This window comes from Silurus aristotelis (assembly GCF_946808225.1).
Source record: "Silurus aristotelis genome assembly, chromosome: 20".
In the NCBI taxonomy this organism is placed as follows: Eukaryota; Metazoa; Chordata; class Actinopteri; order Siluriformes; family Siluridae; genus Silurus; species Silurus aristotelis.
The window spans coordinates 4,377,587-4,400,086 of NC_139593.1; the positions used below are offsets into that span (position 1 = coordinate 4,377,587).

General features: G+C 40.4%; 2 protein-coding genes across 5 annotated transcripts in view; one reads left to right on the top strand and one right to left on the bottom strand.

Moving 5' to 3' along the window:
- Positions 1-7,803, top strand: part of pkd1a (polycystic kidney disease 1a) — a 74,940-nt gene extending 67,137 nt beyond the window's left edge. For all 3 annotated transcript variants that reach the window (XM_083522705.1, XM_083522703.1, XM_083522704.1), the window contains exons 44-47: positions 862-1,149; positions 1,261-1,395; positions 3,501-3,821; positions 4,080-7,803. In XM_083522705.1, the coding sequence (XP_083378831.1) occupies positions 862-1,149; positions 1,261-1,395; positions 3,501-3,821; positions 4,080-5,273 (1,938 nt within the window). In that variant the 3' untranslated portion in view covers positions 5,274-7,803. The remainder of the gene's footprint in view (positions 1-861; positions 1,150-1,260; positions 1,396-3,500; positions 3,822-4,079) is intronic.
- A 245-nt stretch (positions 7,804-8,048) lies between these two features.
- tsc2 (TSC complex subunit 2) overlaps positions 8,049-22,500 on the bottom strand; it is a 34,121-nt gene continuing 19,669 nt past the window's right edge. For both annotated transcript variants that reach the window (XM_083522707.1, XM_083522706.1), the window contains 11 exons: positions 19,398-19,607; positions 14,858-15,006; positions 13,984-14,543; positions 12,865-12,943; positions 12,145-12,231; positions 11,856-12,048; positions 11,546-11,685; positions 10,880-10,958; positions 9,800-9,891; positions 9,185-9,283; positions 8,049-9,090 (listed from right to left, as the gene is read on the bottom strand). In XM_083522707.1, the coding sequence (XP_083378833.1) occupies positions 8,920-9,090; positions 9,185-9,283; positions 9,800-9,891; positions 10,880-10,958; positions 11,546-11,685; positions 11,856-12,048; positions 12,145-12,231; positions 12,865-12,943; positions 13,984-14,543; positions 14,858-15,006; positions 19,398-19,607 (1,859 nt within the window). In that variant the 3' untranslated portion in view covers positions 8,049-8,919. The remainder of the gene's footprint in view (positions 9,091-9,184; positions 9,284-9,799; positions 9,892-10,879; positions 10,959-11,545; positions 11,686-11,855; positions 12,049-12,144; positions 12,232-12,864; positions 12,944-13,983; positions 14,544-14,857; positions 15,007-19,397; positions 19,608-22,500) is intronic.

A 22,500-nucleotide genomic window follows, 5' to 3' on the forward strand; every position in this document is an offset into this window, starting at 1 on the left:
CAAAGATGGAAAGGATGAATGGCAAGGAACAATTGGTGCAAGAATTGCAAGGAACATGGTATCCCCCAATCAACAAATGATTAGTGGATACCATCTATCCACCAATCAGTCTTCAATCTGCTCCTGTCTCTTGTCTATCTATTGCTATAACCCCACTCACATCTCCTCTGTGTTCCTTAACCATCAAAATCTGTATCCCTTTTGTTTCACCTGGAAAACATCAGATGCTGTCTACCTATGGTTCCTCGTAGTATCCTTTAATCGCCTTTTGTTCCTTACCTTTGTCCCCCTTCTTTTTTCCATCCTATCACTCATTCCTCCCATGAGAACCTTCGGTTCCTCATGGTGATGTAAATCTCTTTTTCTCCTTTTACTTTAACCATCTGCCTCTTTAGTTTTTGTTTTCCTCCCATTAACCATCACTTGTTGTCATCCTTCAGTTCTTCGTGGTAACCGGCAACCTGTGTCTCCCCTCTGTCCCCCACTGTAACTGTCAACCAGAAGGAACAGAAGGGAGACAAAAATAATCATCAGTTGTCTACCTTTGATTCCTCATTCAATCAACTGTAAATGTTCTTCTTCTCCATTTACCTTTGGTAACCATCAACTGCCAGCTACCTTTGGTTTCTATTGATAATCTCTATGTCCCTCCGTTGCTCAAAAGACCAGTGTCCTTCCCAAGATCCCCCCCACTGCTAACAATGTTAACTCTTCAGTTCCACCCAGTATCTCTCAATTTCAAACCATGAATTTTCTTGTCCATTGTCACTGTCAATTGCAGTTTTCAGTAACAATCAATTGCTGCCTTCCAGCCAGTCGGAAGAAACTAATAACTTATTCCTCCATCCTTTTCCCTCTCAGATCATCTTAATCATCTTGATTATTTACTTCTCTGTGCGAGAGGTTGTATCGGTCATCAGGCAGGGCTGGGGCTACATCCTGCGAGTGTGGAATCTGGTGGGCATTGTCACTCTTCTGCTGGCAGCCTGTGTCTCCGCCCTCCATGTGGCTCGCTCAGCCCTGGCCTCTCAACTCTGGGCCTCGCTACATCATCAGCGGGAATTGTTTATTAACTTCTTTCCCCTTGGGCAACAAAGCCAGGTTCTGGTTCAGCTCAGTGCCGTGCTACTCTTCCTGTTGGTGCTGAAGGTGAGAACCATCCTGGACATGCTAATCTGGAACGGATTCTAGAACAAAACGATAAAATGTTATTTAATCTCGTAACGTCCTTTTTCAATTTCCACATCATCTTTCCAACAGGTGGCTCATCAGTTACGGTTTCTGAGGGAGTGGGCTGTGTTCGGCAGGACTCTGAGGAGATCGGTGCGGGAGATCATGAGCGTTGCACTCGCTTTGCTCTTGCTGCTGCTTGCGTACTCGCACACGGGATACCTTGTAAGCACACAAATGAACAGATATCCATAAACAAACTTTTACAACCAATAAAAATATGCAGGGTTTTTAACTGGCACCAGTTAAAACACACTCTAAAAACTAATCTGTTGTGGAATCTGACTGGTTTCTGAAAACAAATCAAAAGGCAACTTTTCCATTTACCTTTTTGGCATTAAGTAAAAGTGTTCCTTCAAACATTCACTTAAGTAAAAGTACAAAAGTATTTGCCAAATGTACTTAAGTATCCAAAGTACTATTATTTATTATAATTATAATGTTCCTATTATCATTTTTGTCACAAGATTCTTTACTTAATCACCTCAGTTGATGTGAAAAGACTCACATGTGACTCTCAGCACACTGATCTATTAATAGAATGATATTAATGACTCAAACACTGATTGATATCTAATAAAATGATCATGAGCCCAAAACCTTCTTTTCAACTACTTAAAAAAAAATGGTGTAAATGAGTTGGAGTGTGTTCATCATTTATTCCTCTCTAAATGTTCTGCTTGATGTTGAACTGATGCTGAACTGTATGTTGGTGATTAGTAGATCCACAAAGCGCCAATCAGAACAAGTTTAAAACAGAGCGTGCGCTCGACCCTGATTGGTGATTTGATGCGTGTTTTACCAGTTACGTTTGAATCCTCATAAATAAAAAGGAACAACTGATTTATACGTTTTTTACGTAGTTGAGTAAAAAGTAAGAGATTTGATTTTAAAATGTAAGGGTAAAGTCTCCCCAAATGGAAATACTTCAGTAAAGTACAGATACCACTGCCCTTATCCAGCGTGACACATTTATCTCACTCATACAGCTGAGCAGCTATGGGGTTTAGGGTCTTGCTCAAGGGCCCAGAAGTGGCAGCTTGATTTGGTTGTGATTTGAACTCATGACCTCCGGATTCAAAGTCCACTAAACTAGTGGTTCAAACATATACATCCATCATTCTACATTACCGTACATTTTTAATCTTCAGTATCCTGTTTCCCAGCAATTAGTCAGTTTCTACTAGTTTGAATCATGTTCTAACTTGCTTTTGGGGTTGGTCTTGGCCTGGCCCTTTTTACACAGCCCCCATAAACAATACACCAAGTGTATAAAAACCAGGGGTGTCCAATCTTTTCCACAAAGGGCCAGTGTGGGTGCAGGTCCACTTCATGCTTCAACACATTAATTTCTCTTAATATATTAGAGAAATTACTGTGAGCAACTACAACCAAATAATTTCCCTACAGGCTTAATAAAGCATTCTTCATTTCAACCAAACAAGGGTCACACCCGATAGACCATTGAAAATTAAAGATGTAACCAGGCAGAATCTGGTGTAGTCCTTGTTTGGATGGAATAAAAGCCTGCACCCACACCATCCCCTTTGTGCAAAAGATGGGACACCTTCGGTATAAACAGACCAGGTCTTGATGTATTTTAATAAATATCATGTAAATGAAAGTGCTCTTAATGGCTAAGCTTTTAATGTTTTTACGAGTGAATACATGACGTAAACATCTATTCCGTACTTAAACTCACGTCTCAAAGAATCCATGTTTGTGCTCATGTGCAATAGAATAAACAAAGTCAATATCTTGTGTAGTCCCATTGCAAATCACAACCTTTCATTCAATCTCTTTCTTTCTGTCTCATCGAATTGCCTTAATGGAACGCACTCCCAGCTCACATCCGATCCATCACTGTGCTGAGTGTTTTTAAATCACAGTTGAAAACTTTTTTATTCATACAAGCTTTTAACACGTAGCACTGCTTCACTGCTATTTTACTTATATTTGTGTTCTTATATTTCTACATTTTTATATTTCTTATATTTTTATTGATTGTGTTGTTTTTACTGGAAAGTGCCTTGTGCTCCTTTTGGTTGCTGTAAGGCGCTATACAAATAAAGCTTGATTGATTGATTAAATAAAAATAAATTACTGCTTGAGTCTTCCAAAAATAAACAAGTCTATTGAGCCCAAGCAATTGCTTAAGTACTTTCACACACTAATTGACTCTGTGCCATTTGTATTTTTCCCCTTTACTTTGGCTTGATCTCAGAACGCATTTCAATAAAAAAAAATGACGTTTGCTTTTCTTTTCCCAGCTTTTTCACTCCATTATACATGGATATGGCACGGTCGGGTCTGCCTGCCTGTCATTGCTAGGTTCAGGGGGACGTGGTCTGTGGTCGTGGCGAGCATACCGTGGCTCCTATGCCTGCTCCACTTCCTGCTATGTGTTTCATGTCAGCTTTGCGGTACTGCGTCTTGTCCTGCTGTGGCTGGTGACCTCCGTGTTACTAAGGAATTATCGCAGGGTTCGGGCAGAGCTTTACCGACCAGCAGTAGACCTTCAGGACTACGAGATGGTGGAACTCTTCTTACGACGCCTCAAAATGTGGATGGGCCTGAGCCATACTAAGGAGGTGGGTTCATGGTTAGCATAGTTCCAGAAACAATGATGGAAGTCTAGAAACCATGATGGAATGGGCAGGTTTGGTATATCATTGTGCCTTATAAGGTTTAAGGTACCTCATACAAAATGGGGAAGATAGGTATGGAAAAATATTTGTAGTAAAAGGCAGTAAAGTGAATCTGGAGTTTAATCTGATCTTTGCCTTGTTCTTTTTTTGTCTATTGAAATAAACTTGACTTGACATGACCTTGTTCCTTCTTCCATTTAGTTCCGTCACAAGGTTCGTTTTGAAGGTATGGAACTTCCACCGTCCCGATCTTCATCTACCAGCGACTGCAAATCCCTCTGTCTCCCTCCACTGGATGCCCCTGAAGCCCCTCCGACTCCTGACAGCGTCGACGGTGGTTCCGAGGCTTCTTGGCATCCTATGTCCAGCAGCCCATGCAGTCTAGCTGAGACTCCAGGTCTCGGTTTAGGCCTCACGTTAAGTTTAGGGGTGGTAGCAGGAGGTCCAGTTTGGAGAGAACGAGCAGAGACCGAGGCCACACTTCGAAGGGTCTTGCCGGCCTTTGACGCATTGCTGCACCAGCTGGACAGGGTCAACCAGGCCACAGAGGAACTGTATCGCACCGAGTGCCGGCTGGAGAAAGTCCAGAGAAAGAGTCGAAAAAGGAGCCGTGGAATACTGCACAGTGGTGGTCTGGAATCTGCAGGACAGAAGAGATATACTGGGTCACACAGACACTTCCAGTCGATAAAGAAGTGTGCCCACAAGGTAGAGAAAGATGGAAACTTAGACAAGGCAAGACCCAAGAGTGAGAAACGTTCTCGCAAAACTTATAAAGAATGCTGTGAGAGAGATACCAATGCACACCGGATAAGTTCACAAGAAGACTTGTCACCAAAGGATTCATGTCTTCAAAGGACAGATATGGGGTATGATAAGATGGAAGCACGTGAGTGTAAGACTGAAACCAATCCTCCCAAGGTGGACTCAAGTCCCATCAAGGTAGAAGAAAGCGCTGTTAGGATAGAAGCAAGTGCCAATGTGGTTGACGCAAGTGCGCGTTCGGTGGAAGCAAGGTCCCACAAGACTGCCAAAGGTTCTTGTAAGGCTGCAAGCCGGAAAAAGGTCAATCAAGTCATTCCAAGAGATGCTGACACTGTTGGCTGTGCCAGCAAGCCAGTTCTTTTTCACACACAGACCCCGATTCCAATCAGCACCCCACTCACTGCCCCTTCTACTGCCCCAGGTTCTGCAATCGCAACCCCAGTCCCAATCCCTCGAGCCCTTGAATGGAACCCACCTAGTTATACCGATGACCTCCCATCCAGCCTTTTCCAACATCCGGCGCACACCACCATCATGCCCACATGCAAACGTAAGCACAAACCCCCACCTCTAAAAAACAAGATCCATCCCAATACAGACAGGCCAATCTCAGGACATGGCAAACCTTAAGGACCTAAAGGTTCCACATGTTGGTCTTTTGATTTGAAGTCAGGTAAAGAAACTTTAAAAGTGTATTCTGATATTCGTGGTTATCAGTTATGGTAACAGAGGGCCTTGGTGACAGCCGGTTTTGTTGCCAGTCCCTTAGGAAAATAGAGAAGTAAAAGATCGGCATAAATGTGGAATGAATGGACCGGAAGCGTCGCTATGATTTTTCTCCCCCCAGAGTGGCAGAATTTGGCCAAATCGAAAACGATACACGTTAGCAATAAGGTGCTGGTCGCCCTTTAGATCTCGCCACACGAGTCTCCTTCCCCTTTCCTTCACCTTGAATGACCTCAACCAGCCCCCGGCCCTGGTGGTCACAAAGGGCTGAAATGACAAGAGCACAGCTTGTGCTGTTTTAGCATCAAACTCGCAGGAAGTGATGTCACAAAATGGCGGACACCTCGCGAGTTTCCCAGTTACGTTTTGGTGTCACGTATTATATAATGTTTTTTATTTTGTACAAGTAATGTTTGAGTAATAATTGTTTGATGTATCAAAGAAGGAAGCTACACACACACACACACACACACGCACACTAACATATCAGCGTTAAGCACATAGAGCTATGCTTGCAGGTACATATGCATAATGCACGTCTTATTTCCTGAACACGATGTAAGTCTACACACAGGCCTGTGAGGCTAGTCTGCTAGCACGCCAAGCAAGTCGCTAAAGTTGAAATGAATTACGCAATCAGATGAAGCTCTAAAGTGAAGAGTCAAGAAAGAAATCATAGAAATGAAAGGAAGGATTTTTTTTTTTGGAAAGAGCGAGAGAAAAAAAAAAAAAAAAAACACAAGCAATAATAATAAAAAAAAAGGCGGGAAACAGGTGGAGACCTTCTTTATTGTTAATTCCAAGGAGAAAAAAAAAAAAGACATGCAAATGTTTTATTAATGCAAATTGTAATATTTGTTACTGTTTTTGGCATTGTTTCTTGTTGCATTTTTTTATTTTATTTTGTTTTTACAATTTTCTATTTAAAAAGCACTATGTGTCGAGGTACGTACGTGATCGTTCCAGAAAGCGAACGCGGGTGCGAATTTATTATTTTTTTTAAGGTAAATAAGCTTGGTACGAAACGGACCACGAGACGGAAACATTACTCCGCATATCCATTGTTGCTACTCTTTTAAAGCATGGAGAGACTTTATTTAGATTTTACAATGAAGAAAAAAAACATATAGCACTTTATTACTAATATTAAGGTCTTTCTTGCGACGCCGCATGTCAAATTAACATTTCATATAATTGATTAGGTTTGGGGTTTTTTTTCCCCACCCACGCAACCTTACTTCAGGAAACGGATCTGCCCCCCCCCACCCCCCCACTCTGTTTGTCTAAAACGTTCTAAAGATTTGCTCAGGGACCCTTGAACCAATCCCAAGCCTATACATCATGTTTTTGTTTGTTTCTTTGTTAGACATGTAAATACAATATGTGCACCCAAAACCCACAGCGAGAACCAGAAAACAAAAATACAGAGCCTGCTCACGTCCTGGTTTGTTTTGTACGTATCGACGTCCCAAGATTAAACGAAACCTCCATTTTTGATAAACACTGTCTGAGCAAAAGTATTGGGACACCCGACTTTTACACCCAGATGTGGTTCTTTCCCCTGAAACTTGCGCCACAAAAACAGAGGCACACAATCGTACAATTAGCCGTTTTTGAAATCTGTGCGATGACATTTTTCCTTCACTTGAACCAGGAGACCTGAAAACCTGTTCCATCTCCTTGAAAATATGAAAATATCCATGAGTTCCTCCTGCTATAGAGCTCCACCCTATTGAGAGTTTGGGTTGAATCAACACTGAATGCACCTCAGAAAACCCTTGAAATGAAAAGTCACACAAAATAATCTCCACAAAAATCCAGTGGAACATCTTCCCAGAAGGGTGGAGCTCATTATAAGAGCAAATGAAGACTCGATGTGGAATCGGATGCTCAAAACAGAAGAACAGAAATCTTATGGTCAGGTGTCCACATACTTTTGGGGTTGTGTATTAATTATCTTTTTTTTTTTTTTCTTCAAATCTGCACTGATTTTTTTTTTGTTTGTTTTTATTTCTTTTAATTCACAGATACAGTTTGGTATTGGGATTTTTTCGTTTCGTTTTTTCCACCACTTTGGTTTCACTTTTGGTCCTTTTTTTTCATTAAAAATATATTGTATACACACTTTCTCATTTGTATTTTACCAGTTTTTAAAGTTCAGCCGCTTCCGCTCGTTACGCCGTGTTGGCGAAATGGTCTGGTGCTTTTCTAGTTTTTGAAGTGGTTTATATTTAAAGTCGTGTTTGCAGTGCCAGAGGTCGTTAGCATGTCCTAATGTGGTGGGGTTTTATTATTGTTGTTTTTTTTGTTTGCTCGTGGCAGTACTCGTGACCGTTTCGGTTGTATCCCCGCGTGCGGTTGTATTCTGTCTGTAGCACTTCGGCTAAAACGCTTTGCACTTGACAAAGTCAAATAAAGAGATTGACAGCTCAAATTGGTCCTTTTATTTCTCCCACTCTTTTCTTTATAACTTCTTTTCCTTCCTTCCTTCCGAACTGCCACCAACAAGTGGCAAGAGATAATCAACGTTATTCATTTAACCAGTCGTGTTATATGATTGGCTGCAAGATTGTGAATTGGGGGAAAGGGGCGGGGCATACAGGGAGATGATTCAAAAATTAAGTGTAGTGTGTTTTTCAAAGGACACCGGACCAATGGGCAGAATTACGAGCTGAAACGTGTGTGTCGCAATAGAATTTTATTCAACACACAAGCCAATACATACGTGCGTACACACACACACACACACACACACACGAGAATCTGGATAAATAAATATGCTAAACATTCCCATGGTGTTGAGCGTCTCAGCTGGAAAATCAGCCTCTGTTACGAGTTTAACTTCAACTGGTTTGTGAACTGAATTAAAAATGTTGATATTACAGTCAGGTTTCTCGCATTAACCTCAGTAAAGCTCAGATCTTCTGCTCAGTGTCTAAACTTCATGCTGAACACGTAGAAGGAGTCTGCTGAGCTCAAGCTTTCTTTCTCTCTCACACACACACATTTCATATGTTCATCCACAAATACTGTACAAGAAGCAAATCATTTCATACTGATCATGATCATTTTAACAATCATATTCTCTCACTCTTTCCTTTCCTCACACTCACTCACTCTCTCTCTCTCTTTTCCTTACACTTTCTCTCTCTGCCTCTCTCACTCCCTCTGTCCCACTTACTTCGTCTGCCTCAGTCTCTCTCTCTCTCTCTTGTCTGTCTCACAGTCTCTCTTTTCCTCAGTCTGTCTGTTTCTCTCCATCCGACCCTCTGTCACTGTACTGCTCTCAGTGTTCCGTCTCCTGTATATGAGCCACTGTACCCTGCAGAGCTGCAGATCCATAATCATGTTTTGTTTTGATTTAATTTAGGCAAAAAAGGGCAGTAAAAACTATTAGCCATAATATGAGAGAGAGAAAGAGAGAGAGAGAGAGAGAGCCTGAGTGCGGTCTAAAACGAATCACTGCATAAAGATGAAACTTGAAATTTCATGATTATCAGAAATGAATAATTATAATAATAATATATTTGGCAGCATGTAAAAATGAATCCTAAACAAAATCAGTAAAATCGTCGACTGTGGAAACCAGACGCTTCCTCTGGCCACAGTCAGAGTTGGGGGCGGAGCCTGAAGATTGGTGGGTGGGTTTGTTCTGCATGGGGGTGTGGCTCTGAGTCAGTGAGATTCCAGGGGTCGGCCGGGACTGAATCTCTTCTTGAGCCTGAAAAAAAATTGTAAGACGTGTTAAAGACATGGGGAAGAGAAATAAACAAACAAATAAACAAAACAAACGAATCGGACAATCCGAGTTTTACCCGACTTCTGATCCTCTTGATGTGTCGGAGGCGAGCGAGCCATTTAGAAGCGTAGGCGTCGGATGGATTTGCTCTGTACTGGTGCACCAGTGACGCCATCTTCAGGCCAAAATGAAAACAAAAATCATTTGTTAAGCTCGGACTCTGTACAATCAATAATGAACTACAATTACTAGCTTATGCTCAGCATTCCTGGTTGCCTGGTAACAGTGTTCTTAGCACATGGATTAGACGAGCTACCATAAAAAACATCAGATAACTAGTCAGTAGAGACACGCTTTAAGGCCAAAAGTTTGTGGACACCTGACCACATTATGACTATATGCTTCCTGTTGAGATGTTGTTCTGTGATGATGTGTAGATGTTTATTCAGCCACTAGGCAGCTTTTAAAGTCAGGTACTGATGTAGGTGAGAAGGTGACGAGGTGGGGGGGGGGGGGGGGCAGTAAGCGTGAAACATTTATCCCAACAGGTGGTTGGAGCTCTAGAGCAGGAGGATCTCAGCGTATGTAGCGTGTAACTTAGAAGTGCACTACTGAGAAGTCAAGAAGCCATTCAGGAGAATGAAAACCTGAACATCAGTTTAAAACGCACAGGAACGAAGGAAGAACTCACATTAGCGTGCAGAGCCATCTGTCTCACCAGCAGAGGAAGGTTCTGATCCGATACGATCTTCGCTACAGTGGTGTCGACTAAACCCTCGAGGTCTGATGGGGAAAGGAGACGAGAAGAGAAGAGAGGAGGAGACTTTACTCAAAGTGACACACACACACACACACACACACACACACACACACACACACACACACACACACACACACACACACACACACACACACACACACACAAAACAGACTGTGCATTTGGTATATTAAATCAGTACTAAAGGTTACTGTGAGAAAGGGGTGGAGCTACCAGCATCACAAATTGTGACATCATCCAAACCACAAAGTTTTTTTGGTCATTAAAAGCAAGCAGCAGGAAATATTTTACTTTTTTCCAATATATATAAAAATATCAAATACTGTTCAGATGATAGTTTTTTCTTTTTTTTCCCATTTACTACACGATCAAAATTGTAAAATTATTAATATAAATAATGTTTAATAATCATTTCATCGTGCCGTCAATTTTATGTAGCGTTCCAGATTTATTTTAATTATAAAATTATTTTCCCCAATTTTGTCACTGATTAAACAAAGGTTGATTACAAACAAACAAATTTTTCCCCTGTTGCTTTTTAAAAAATATTAAACTATAATATTAAAATTGATGTATTAATTCATTATGTTTTTAAATTTTTTGTATTTTTATTTTATATTAAATATAATTTAAATAAAATAAAACATTTAAAAAATGTAAATTCAAATCTTGTGCTGCTGCTTTGGCCTTTTTTTTTTATTTTTTATTGTACTTATTCATTTTTATTTAACTTCCTTTTCATAAACAAATGCCCCGGCACTAAAAGCTCAGCGTGACTGTGTGTGTAATTTCCGCTTGACAGAATAAAACCCAGGTTCTTTGTAATAAGGCAGATTTACAAATCAAAACGTCTGCAGAACGTCGTCACGTGCGGTCACTTTGCTCTTGGGGAGTACAGAAGGTCAGAAGTTCTCTCTCTTTCTCTCCTTCATTCTCACTAAAAGCCTCAGCCTGGTGTTCGAGACGGACGTCTGAAAGCCCGAGTGCACTCACCTCTCCGACACTGCAGCGTCACCAGGTTACTGTCATAGTCCAGGGGCTTTATGAGAACCTCCACGAAGTTATACTGACCCTGCACACACACACACACACACACACACACACACACACACACACACACACACACACACACACACACAAGTAGGCTTTCGAAATATTTCAGGAATCTCATGATGATAATTAAATCATATATAATTATTATACTACTAATACTACAACAACGGTATAAGGCCAAAAGTATTTGGACACCCTCTGTTTGCTCCACCAGATTTTGTGGGGATTTATTCAGGTTCCTGCTGGAACAGGTTTGGTTCAACTTTGGGCAAAGAACAACAAGCCAGGTGTCCCAATACTTTTGGCCAGACAAAGTATTATCATATTAACTATTACTTTTACTACTACTTTTACTATGAGGAAGAGGAGAAACACAGAGAGAGAGAGAGAGAGAGAGAGAGAGAGAGAGAGAGAGAGAGAGAGAGAGAAAAACTAAAATGTAAAAATGTAACTAAAAAGGGATAAAAAAAAAAAATAAAAAAAAAGCGTGATCATTTAATAGATAAAATCCTGCACTTATTGGAAAATAATCAGAGCAGAGATTTCATACATAGTGTGATTATATCAGTAGTAAAGTGTGTGTGTGTGTGTGTGTGTGTGTCTCACTTTGATGGTGCCGAGTTTGTACTCCTCGCCCGAGTTGTTATAAACCACCACCACAAAGTCGTTCCCGATGTGACGTTTCTTGTTGCAGCAGCTTTTATCGCTCTCTCGGTTGGGCATCAGAGTGGCGATGTGGAAAATAGCTGGAGGAGAGGAAACACCACACACACACCCTATTATAGATAATCGCATCTAATACACCAGTGTTGCGCTGGAGGAAACACGGGGAAACATTAAACAGGAGATTCTGTTATAGTACCATCTTCAAACCCCCCCCCCCCCCCCCCCCCCCACACACACACACACTCCTAACCCTGCATGATGTCATCGTGCCAGCAGTAGGTGAACTCTCCATCATCAGCATAGCGGCCGTGGTCCAGTCCCCCTAGGAAGATCTGGTCCGGATCGCAGTCCTTCAGGTGGATGAGCTTCCCGAGGCCGGTCAGAAAACGAGCGTAACGATTGGAACCGTACTCGTTCGACAGGATCGCCACCTCGTTATTCGCCTACGATGGAAACGACGGAAATTTCCCATGACCACTTGCAGGTTTGGGTTGAAAACTCTGTATTTGTGTTAGGATATGATGGGTTCATGATGTTACCTGTCCGGGCCCCACAAACACCACGCCTATCTTATGAGTGTCGTACGGCGGCATCTGATCCAGCACTTTAACCGCTCGGTCGATCACCTGCACAGGGGACAAACCATTATTAACCCCTCACACGTACATATCAGTGACCACGAATAGCGGAAGATGCCACACTTCGATACCAAGAGCCTTAATCTGATTTGCCCTCCAATCTCGCAGTTCTGATCTTCTCGAGACAGGTGTTATGAAACGGTGTAATCTAATGGACCGTACCATTTTGGCGACACGGGTGTGCGCAATGTCCGATTTCATGTAGCACTTAACGCTATTAGAATAATAAAAGAAAATTTGAAAAATTACGTTAAAAAAAAAGTCTTATTTATCGAAAAGTTCTAACATTAAAATACAAAAATAAAAATGTCATTGCGTTCAGTGGCCTTACCGATGTTTTCATTTACTTCAAATAATGACTGAATTGTTTTTGTTGTTTGCTTAGTTTATTTTTAAATAGAGAAAATCATTAATGAATATTAATGAACACAAAATCATAATTGCGCCCCACCCGTCATGTCTTTATTCACCACTAGAGGGGCGCTAACTACACTTTGAGAACCACTGGTTTTCACAATAAACGAACGTTTATTGTATCACTTTTAATTTCCATATAAATTTGATATCTATCTGTCTGTCTGTCTGGAGTTCTAAAAGAAGGTCGATGCAGTGTGAACTTACCTCAGATTTGGGCAGGAGCAAAGGTTTGTTGGCTTCATTGCCAAAAAAAGGCGAATGGTAGAGCTGGAGAAAAACAAAACTGGGGAAGGAAGAAAAAAAAAAAAAAGAGACAGAAAATGGGAGAGGTTTAGATATCATTCACATCATCGCCATGACGATCCAGCACATGACGAAAAGCTGGTTTTATTTTCAATTGTGTCAAAATATTAAAATAATAACGCAAGACTTTTCTCTGCATTAAAATCTTCCACCTTATCATAAGGTCACAGTGAGGAAGGAATTCATCAAAAACAAAAAAAGTAAAAATTAATCGTCCCAAAAAAAAAAACTTCTGAATTTTACAAAATAATACAAAAGTATTCAGGCTATTTATCAGACGAAAACCTTTAACAAATTGACATTTTGATTACATTTTTAGGGCAAAAAAAATATATAAATTCCAATTAAAGGCAGTGCAATGAGATGATAATTGATTGTATCTTATCGTACAAAGTTACGGCGGGGATAATCAGCGATCTCTAGGCTTTAGTTAAATCCAGTTCAGACACATGCTCGAATAAAGAACAGAGTGGAAAATTATTTCCGGGAAAAAAATTTATTAAGTTAAAATGATGCCAAAAAAAAAAGAAGAAAAAATTTGGTGTATTATTGCGACAATTTACAACAATTCACGATGAAACTAAAGCTTCTGTTACCACATGAAGTTCAATAAATATTCTTATATAATGCAAAAAAAACCCAGTCTCTTTCTTTTTTTCTTTCTTCATCCAGGTATGTTGGCTGACGGGTCACGAATAAATCTAGCTTCTCGTTCCAGCTTCTGTCTTTGTACTGTATATGGTGTGATGTTGCACGATCTGTTGGTTTGCACCAAATCTTTTTTAAATTGAATAAAAAAAGTACAACCTTTGAATATATGTTCAACAGAAGTAAATTAAAAAAATATTTTTAAAAATTAACTGTTGTTTTTTGGTGCCAAAAATTCCAGTTTGTTTCCAATTTGCTCAGTGAAAAATAGAAACTCTTGAGAACGCATCAAAATTTTGCGTACTCTGAAAACACTATTCTGAATTTGATCTAACCGCATTTAATCAAACACAAAGCCATGCCACGTCTTACCTTGGACTCAGGCCGGAACTCTTCTCAGCATTAGACACGCCTCCTCGGTTGTGGTAGGAGTCTCGGTCAGACTTCCTTTCCCTCCGTGACGAGGGAGCAGAAACGGAGATGGTGTGCCCCCGAGGTCTGTGCCCACTAGGTGACAGGGATCCTGGTTGGGTGCTCGGGAATTCCAGCTTCATCCTGGAGGCTGAGGAAGATGTAGATATACTGGCGGCCAAGCTCTGAGGTCCTGCTGATCCGACACTCTCTACTTCTAGGGTTTCTCTCTCAGCTGAAGCCTGAGCTGGAACGCTCTTCCCCTCGACAGGGCTCCTAGACCTGGGCAGATCTACTGCTCCAGCCACGGAACCCGTGGCTCTGGCAAAGGCCTCAGGCAGGGTCTGAAGCTCTGGGGAGGAGCTGGATTTGTTTAAAGTCTGCGAGTGAGAGAAGGGCAAGTCTGAATCTGGAGCTCCAGGAGTGGAGAAGGTCAAGGGGGGCTGGTCAATTGGGATGCCTCCCTCGCTCACCTCCTCGAGGGTCGACTTGTCGTCATCCTGACTGGACGTGGAGGAGGACTAAGGAAACATTATGAGGAATAAGAAAAGCCCCATTATCATCAACTCGAGCAGGGTCTGGGCTGAATTTACACTAAAGTTCCTAAATATCTTTTTTAGAGGTCGACTGATTTTTTGGACCCACAAACTTTCTCTGCAGACCCCACCCATGTTCTCTGTAGACCATCCCCACTTGCTTTGTAGACCCCATCCATGTTCTCTGTAGACCCCACACCCTTATTATATAAACTCCACCCACTTGCTTTTGGGACCCCACAAACCTTCTTTGCAGACTCCACCCACTTTTAAACCCCACTCAAGTCACGCTCACTCACCCTGCTCAGCACAGCACTGGAAGGTTTGAACATATCAGCGCTTAAGAAAATAGGCTCCGAGGACGGAGGCTCCAGTTCCATCTGAGGGGACTCGGGGTCCGAGTCTCGTGCCTTGCCCCGCCCACCTTCTTCCAACACGACTACAGAGTCTGTAAAGGAGGGATAAATACAAAATTTTCATATGTCAAACAAAAAGAAAGGACTCTAAAGTGGACAAACACTGGTGCTGTACAAACAAACAAGCGTCATACGTTTCCTTGATAGCACAACGACTTCTGTGTAGTATCCGACATTTGGAGCGAAACGAGAGATTAGATCAACGTGTTGACCAAAGAAAATCACACACATACACAGTAGATCACGCCGGGTCAGAGGTGAGCAACCAGCAACCCATTTTCTCTTTGCAAAACATGCTTTTCAAACATATATATGAGGTGGTATCAAAAAGTTGAGATTTTTGTGTCCAGCAGATGGCAGCACAAGGCTGCACGCACAGTCAGGGGGAGCACCCATCTTCATAAGTTAGTGTGCCAAAAGACATCGTGTACATCAGGAGCCGTTCGACTTCTTTTCTGAGTTCTGAGTTTCTCACCAGAAACACCATCTCTCTTCCGCACCAACCCTACTTGCAGACCCCAGTTCGCAGATTTGACACCGTTGCAGAGATTCGGAGCGAATCGCAGAAGGTGCTTGACACTTTTGGAAAAGTAGTCTTTCCAGGACATGTTCCAGAAGTGGCAGGAACGCTGGTGGGCGCTGTACTGCTGTGCAAGGGAACTGTTTTGAAGATGTTAATGTGAAAACTTAGATAAATAAAAGTACTTTGTAAACAGAGCGAGTCTCCAAACTTTTTGATACCACCTCGTATGCAGACTACACAACTTATTTATTCTTATTATTAATTGATATCCCATGCGACAAGCAGCAGATGTCGAGGCCAGACCTCGATTCATTTCGGTTTTGATTTTGAACTAGACAGAAATTTGATCTAAAGGTCTATGGAGAAATCAGCAGAGAAAGTCTGAGGATGTGCCTCAGACAAGCAGCGTGTTCGTACTTCCTCCACTGATTTCTCCATAGACCTTTATAATTCAGATCGATTTTGCGTTTACACTGCAGTTTGGACATAAATCTTTTTTTAATTGGCCACATCTGTAGAGACGGATAGAGATCCAATTAACGAGGTCTGAGCTCGAGTATTTGCTCTTTCAAGTCAAGTTCTCCGACAACGGTGATGAAATGTTGGGTAAAAAGAAGGCGGGGCAATCAGGACCCGATCCCAGGGGTGTTTCTCAATACAAGTTCTTGTTGGTTCCTGTCTACACGTACCTTACAGTTCCGGGTCTGAGAAAACGTGAGTTGAAAACTGGTGCTTTTGGTTCATCTCGTCTTGAATCAACCAGGAATTGAAGCATGAAGCATCATGTTTCTCGGACTTATTTTTCTAAATTATTATTATTACTATTTTTCTTATTTTTTTTTACAGAAGTCCTAATAGACTGGTGTCTTTTTTTCTTGTGATCAGTACTCAATTTTTCTGTGCTTTAGAAAAGCATCAATCATGATAAAAACCATTTGTGGCAGCAGGCAAATGGTTTTGGTTATCATCATGGTTACGGTTATAAATATAGAGACTTAGAGAAATTAAGTACTGATCACGAGGAAACTGTTTGTCATATCAAGATCGCGAGAAAACAAGAAAGAAAAGTCTTTGTATTGGAGATTTTTTTAGACTTTTTTGTTCTCAATGCTTGGGCCATTTTTCTTTGATATTTTATTCAATTTCTATTATTCTAAAGAATAGTTTTTGTCAATGTATCAAATTCTGACCACTAGTCTATCATCAGGGAAAAAAAAAAAAAAAAACACCCTGGCTTATCTCTTTTTTTTTTTTTTAACCAGGAGAAAGTGTTTCTGATCAACTTCAACCAGAATTCAAAAAGCTTAAACCATCCCTTGAGGAACATTTTATTAAGAATATAAAAAAAACCATGGTACGCTATTTGGACAAAACTTTGTGGGCACCTGACCATAAGATTGCTATGTGCTTCATTTGGAGCTTTCCATTCCACATTTAGTTTCCATTTGCTCTTATAATAAGCTCCATTCTTCTGAGAAGATGCCCCGCTAGATTTTTGTGGAGATTCTTTTAGCCACAAGGGTGTTGGTAAAGTACTGATGTAGGTGATGTGAGGAGGCCTGGGGGTGCAGTCAGCATGAAACACTCATCCCAAAGGTGTTTAATTGGGTTGGAGCTCTATAGCAAGAGATCTTCCCTATTTTCCAACCCATGTAAAGCAGATTTTATTAGAGCTGGCTTTGGGCATTGCTGGAACAGATCTTGGATCTCCTAGTTGGAGGGACCCGAAGGCATTGTATACAGCCGTGTATTGTGTACCCCAGGTCTCCTCACCTACATCAGTACCTGCATTTCATTATACCCTTGTGGCACAAATATCCATAAGCATCCTGCAAAATCTAGTGGAACATCTTCCCAGAAGAGTGGAGGGAAATATAAGAGCAAATTTTGACTAAATGTGGAATGTGGGGCAATATAGTGTGTGTGTGTGTGTATATATATATATATATATATATATATATATATATATATATATATATATATATATATATATATATATATATATATATATATATATATATATATAAATCTAAACCGATAGTTTTTCCGGGATGCGTTATACCATACAAGAACTGCCTCTGGAGGCGAATCCCTGATGCCACGTGACGCCTTTTTATATTTTTATTTGGAATGCACGTGTTTTTATTTATTTGGAGTATTACTTTTTGCTTTTTGTTGACCTCGATTTTCATTTTTTCTGGTATTGAGAAACAGCCGATCTCCTGATTGCGTTTTTCGGTCTATTTGGTTAGTTTTTTTTGTTGTTGTACCCCTTGTAGTGACGTTTTCTCATTCCGTAGTGTTAATATATTTATAAAAATAAAAATAGTAAACAAATCAATAAACACCACTCATAATGAAGTAACAGGTAAAATATACCTGCCCAGGATATACTCCTATGTAACCTGCCTGGGTGATCAGAGGAGCAGAGAAAGCAGACAGAGTCCACTGCAGCGAGACATCCAACAAGAACAAGTCAACAAAAATGAATTCAGGCTGCAGCAAAAACTTGGGGAAAGAAATAACATAGAAATGACGTCACAAGACAAACAAGGAGGACACCGAGAGAAACCGAGGAACGAATACGGTGGCGTGACAGACGAGGGCAAGTGACCTTAAATACACCCGCCTACGGTTTTCACTGTGGAAATGTCAAGCGCTTCGAATATGAAATGTCCTGCGACACCCTCAGCAGGAGTGAACACCTCCACCATTGTATACATGGCGGCGAAGTATTCACTGATACACGGTATGGCCAAAAGTAATGGGGCACCTGACATTTACACCCATGTGTGGTTCTTTTCCCAAACTATTAGCACAAAGAAGGCACACAATTGTATCAGACATGTTTGGATGCAGTAGCTGGAAATTTTCCCGTCGCTTGAACTAAACCTGTTCCATCATGGTGATGCCCAAAGCCAGCTCCATCAAGAAATGCTTTAGATGGGTTGGAAGATCTCCTGCTATAGAGCTCCAACCCTATTAAACACTTTTGAGATTTCACACTGACTGCACTCCAGGCCTCCTCACCTATATCATTACCCAAGTGGCTCAATAAATTTTCAAAAATCTCCACAAAATCCAGAACATCTTCCCACAAAAATGGAGGTTCATATTGGAGCAAATGGAGACGAAATGTTGGGATGCTCAAAAAGTAACATATATAGAAATCTTATGGTCAGGTGTCCACAAACTTTTGGCCATATATGCATTACATATATTTTTATGACAATTTCATTATTATGTATTTTAAGGTTTGTTGGGTTTCTTGACATGAAAAAATCTCAAATAAATAAAAAATTATAATGCAAGTTTGTGACACTGAAAACTTTTCTTGTGTTTTATTGATGTTCCTTCTTTTATGACCAAATTTTAAACAGATTTTTTTATACATATTATAAAAAAAGAAAAAAAAAAATTCTACTCACAAATTTGCAGCTTTTTTATTTTAAAAGCTCAGTAGGTAAAATAATGAACCTATGATCAGAGTTTAAATCCCAGCATCACCAAATTGGGCCCTTGAGAAAGGCCCTCAACCCTCTAATGCACAGTTAAAAGCATAATTGCGATAACTGTCACAAAAAAAATGCTGTAAATATAAATAAATTGAGCTTCAAAAATAAATTTTTCTTTTTAATTGTCCCTTTTATTCAGTTTGTAAATAATTAAAACTAATTTTATAATTGTATTAATGATTTTCCCAGATTCTATTCTATCCAGTGAAGCTCTAAATAACATCAAAAAATGTAAATACTAATAAATTAATTTGGACTAGAAACCTATTTACAAATATTTAACTTCTGTTTGTAATGTTTTTGTACACTTTTTACAGTTCTTCATGTTTTGGTTACTGTTTAAAACCCTGGTGGTGAGAAAGCTGTGTATGATTTGCACCCTCACCTGTGTTTGAGCGCTGGATAAGACTGGGTTTGTTAAGACGTGGAGGGGCATCGGAAGGGACCGAGGAGGTCGAAGGGGCGTCTGTCTGGGGTTCTCTTACTCCATCCATAGCCATTAGAACACTGGAAAGCTCCTGAAGGGGCATGTTTCCCAGCTCGGAGGAGAATGGACTTGGCGGGTTTTCCAGACACATTAGCCAGCTGGTGTTTCCTGGACGGACAGGGGCACACACACACACACACACACACACACAGTCAGTCATCTCATATTCATTTGTGCAAATGCTGATTTTATGCATCATATTATATTTATGCATTCTATGACTGCTGTACAAGTATTCATTATTAAAAGGTACCAATAAAGAGCCTGCACCTTTTCATTGAAGCAGGTATAGCAGATCATAAATGCCCAAACATTCACTCAGGAAATGTGGTGTGAGAATTTTTTAGTGAAAGTCAACAGTAGTAGGTTATAAAGTGTAAACAAAAAAAAAAAAACAAAAAAAAGATGAAATCTTTAAACATCACTAAAGCAAAATAAGCAACCAAACACAAAAATTCATGCTTTTCCAATCAACTCTTAGATTCTGGGTAGAAAAATTCAGGTTTAAAGCAATAGGGTTCACGGTTCGTACCTCAGTTTGTTTAGTCATAGAAGAAACATACTTGTGGGAACTCCCGATAATGTTTTTTTTCGCACGTAAAAAGATTTGCATTCGGTACACGTGTGTAAAATTCCGGTACAAATACGTTTATTAGGGTTACATCCCTAATAAACAGCAATCTTTTCTTACAGCAAATGTTAATTAGTCTAAATGTGTTTGCTACCCAAATCCTGCTAATTCAAGTCTCTAACATGAGGTTGGACATCTAAACCTCGCTGGATGCTTTAGATGTCACATCTAATTTCAAAGTATGTCCAACAGCTTAACTGGCCCTTATTAAGGCTCATTAAGACGCCCCTACGGCTAACAGACGCCTCTGTTTTCTTTCTTTCTTTTTTTTAATGACAGCAATGCTTTGGGTGTGCAATTAAATACATCATGTCATATAATTGGCTGCTAACCACATTTAATCACCCGACACTGGCGAATAAGATCAATGATCTAGAAGGAGCCTCTGCCGCCTCATATTAGTGCATTTTCTTAAGAGTTCGTATCTTATAAATTCCGACATTTCTGAACTCCTCTTCCCCAATGGCCACTTTATATCTCCAACTGTCAGCTTCTCACATCTAGAAATATCCAAATCATTATGTCAAAAATATCAAGGGAACATGTTCTCCATTTGATTAGTCTAAGATGTGGGTCATACTGGCTTGATTCCTGACCAGCATGTTCCTTGTTGTGGGATTTGTATTTAAGACTTAATCCAGGTCTCTGTACTGTGGGATAAATCTGGTACTTCAAAATCCCACTACAGATAAATGTTTGCCTGCTTGATCTGACACTTCTTTGTCTGTACCTGGGGTTTGGTGTGGTGCTTGTTTACCCTGTACCTGGGGTTTGGTGTGGTGCTTGTTTACCCTGTACCTGGGGTTTGGTGTGGTACTTGTTTACCCTGTACCTGGGGTTTGGTGTGGTACTTGTTTACCCTGTACCTGGGGTTTGGTGTGGTACTTGTTTACCCTGTACCTGGGGTTTGGTGTGGTACTTGTTTACCCTGTACCTGGGGTTTGGTGTGGTACTTGTTTACCCTGTACCTGGGATTTGGTGTGGTACTTGTTTACCCTGTACCTGGGATTTGGTGTGGTACTTGTTTACCCTGTACCTGGGGTTTGGTGTGGTACTTGTTTACCCTGTACCTGGGGTTTGGTGTGGTACTTGTTTACCCTGTACCTGGGGTTTGGTGTGGTACTTGTTTACCCTGTACCTGGGGTTTGGTGTGGTACTTGTTTACCCTGTACTGGGGGTTTGGTGTGGTACTTGTTTACCCTGTACTGGGGGTTTGGTGTGGTACTTGTTTACTCTGTACTGGGGGTTTGGTGTGGTACTTGTTTGTATATAAGGGTTTGATATAAGACTTCTTTGTCTGTAGCTGGGGTTTGCATTATAGAATTTCTAAGACTGTTGCAAGTCTTCATAATTAAAGGTAATATTAAAGAGCACCATTTGATTAATAGATACATATCTGTACTGGGGGTTTGATCTAAATCTTGTTTGTCTGTACTGGGGGGGGTTAAATGGGACTTGTTTCATTGTACTGGGTTTTGATCTACTTGTTTTTCTGTAATAAGAGCTTGATCTGAGACTAATTTGTCCTGGGGTTTGCACTATATGATTTCTAGGAGTGTTGCAAGTCTTTATCATTGAAGGTACCAATAAAGAGCCTGCACCTTTTGATTGATAGATCTGGAACTTAAATATCTGTGTGGGGGTTTGATCTGAAACTTGTTACACTGGGGTTTGATATGGGCAATTATGTGCATTAATAATAGTTACATGTGCAGCATCTTCTATAACCGTCATTGTAGTCTGACTTGTTCTGTCATCTGTTTTACTACTGCTACACATTTCATTTCACTAAATATACAATTATAAGTAAAAAATATATATATTTCACTGTAATCTTTACTTTAATTTTACTATGAACAACCCAACAATTTCCCTATAAGATTAATAAAGTACTCAGATTCTGATTGACTTGCTTTTCTGGACTAGGGGCTTGATCTGGGACTTCTCTTACAACATTAGGGGTTTGTTCTGAGAGCATCTGTGACTTGCTTCTAGATTTTGTACTTAAAACTTAAAAGTACAGTAACAGGTCTGGTGTGAACACGTAAAAAGTAGTAAGTAAAATAAATAAATGTACTGAGTGAAAGTAAAAAGGTGCCTAAATATATAGTGAAGTAAAATACTGCTACCAGAACAGTCTAGTTAAGTACAGTAACAGCGTATACTGTACGTCCAGTCTTGGTCTGGTACTGGTTTTCACTGACTTCACTTGACAAGTCAGGAGAAACCGAATGCTGTGAATTGACTCTGCATACACAGCTGTTAGTCACATGATAACACTGACTCATACTGAGAGAGACAATACTGTAGAGATGCTCAGTTATAGGGTCACACACAGAAACGCACACTCATACAAGCAACCACACACAC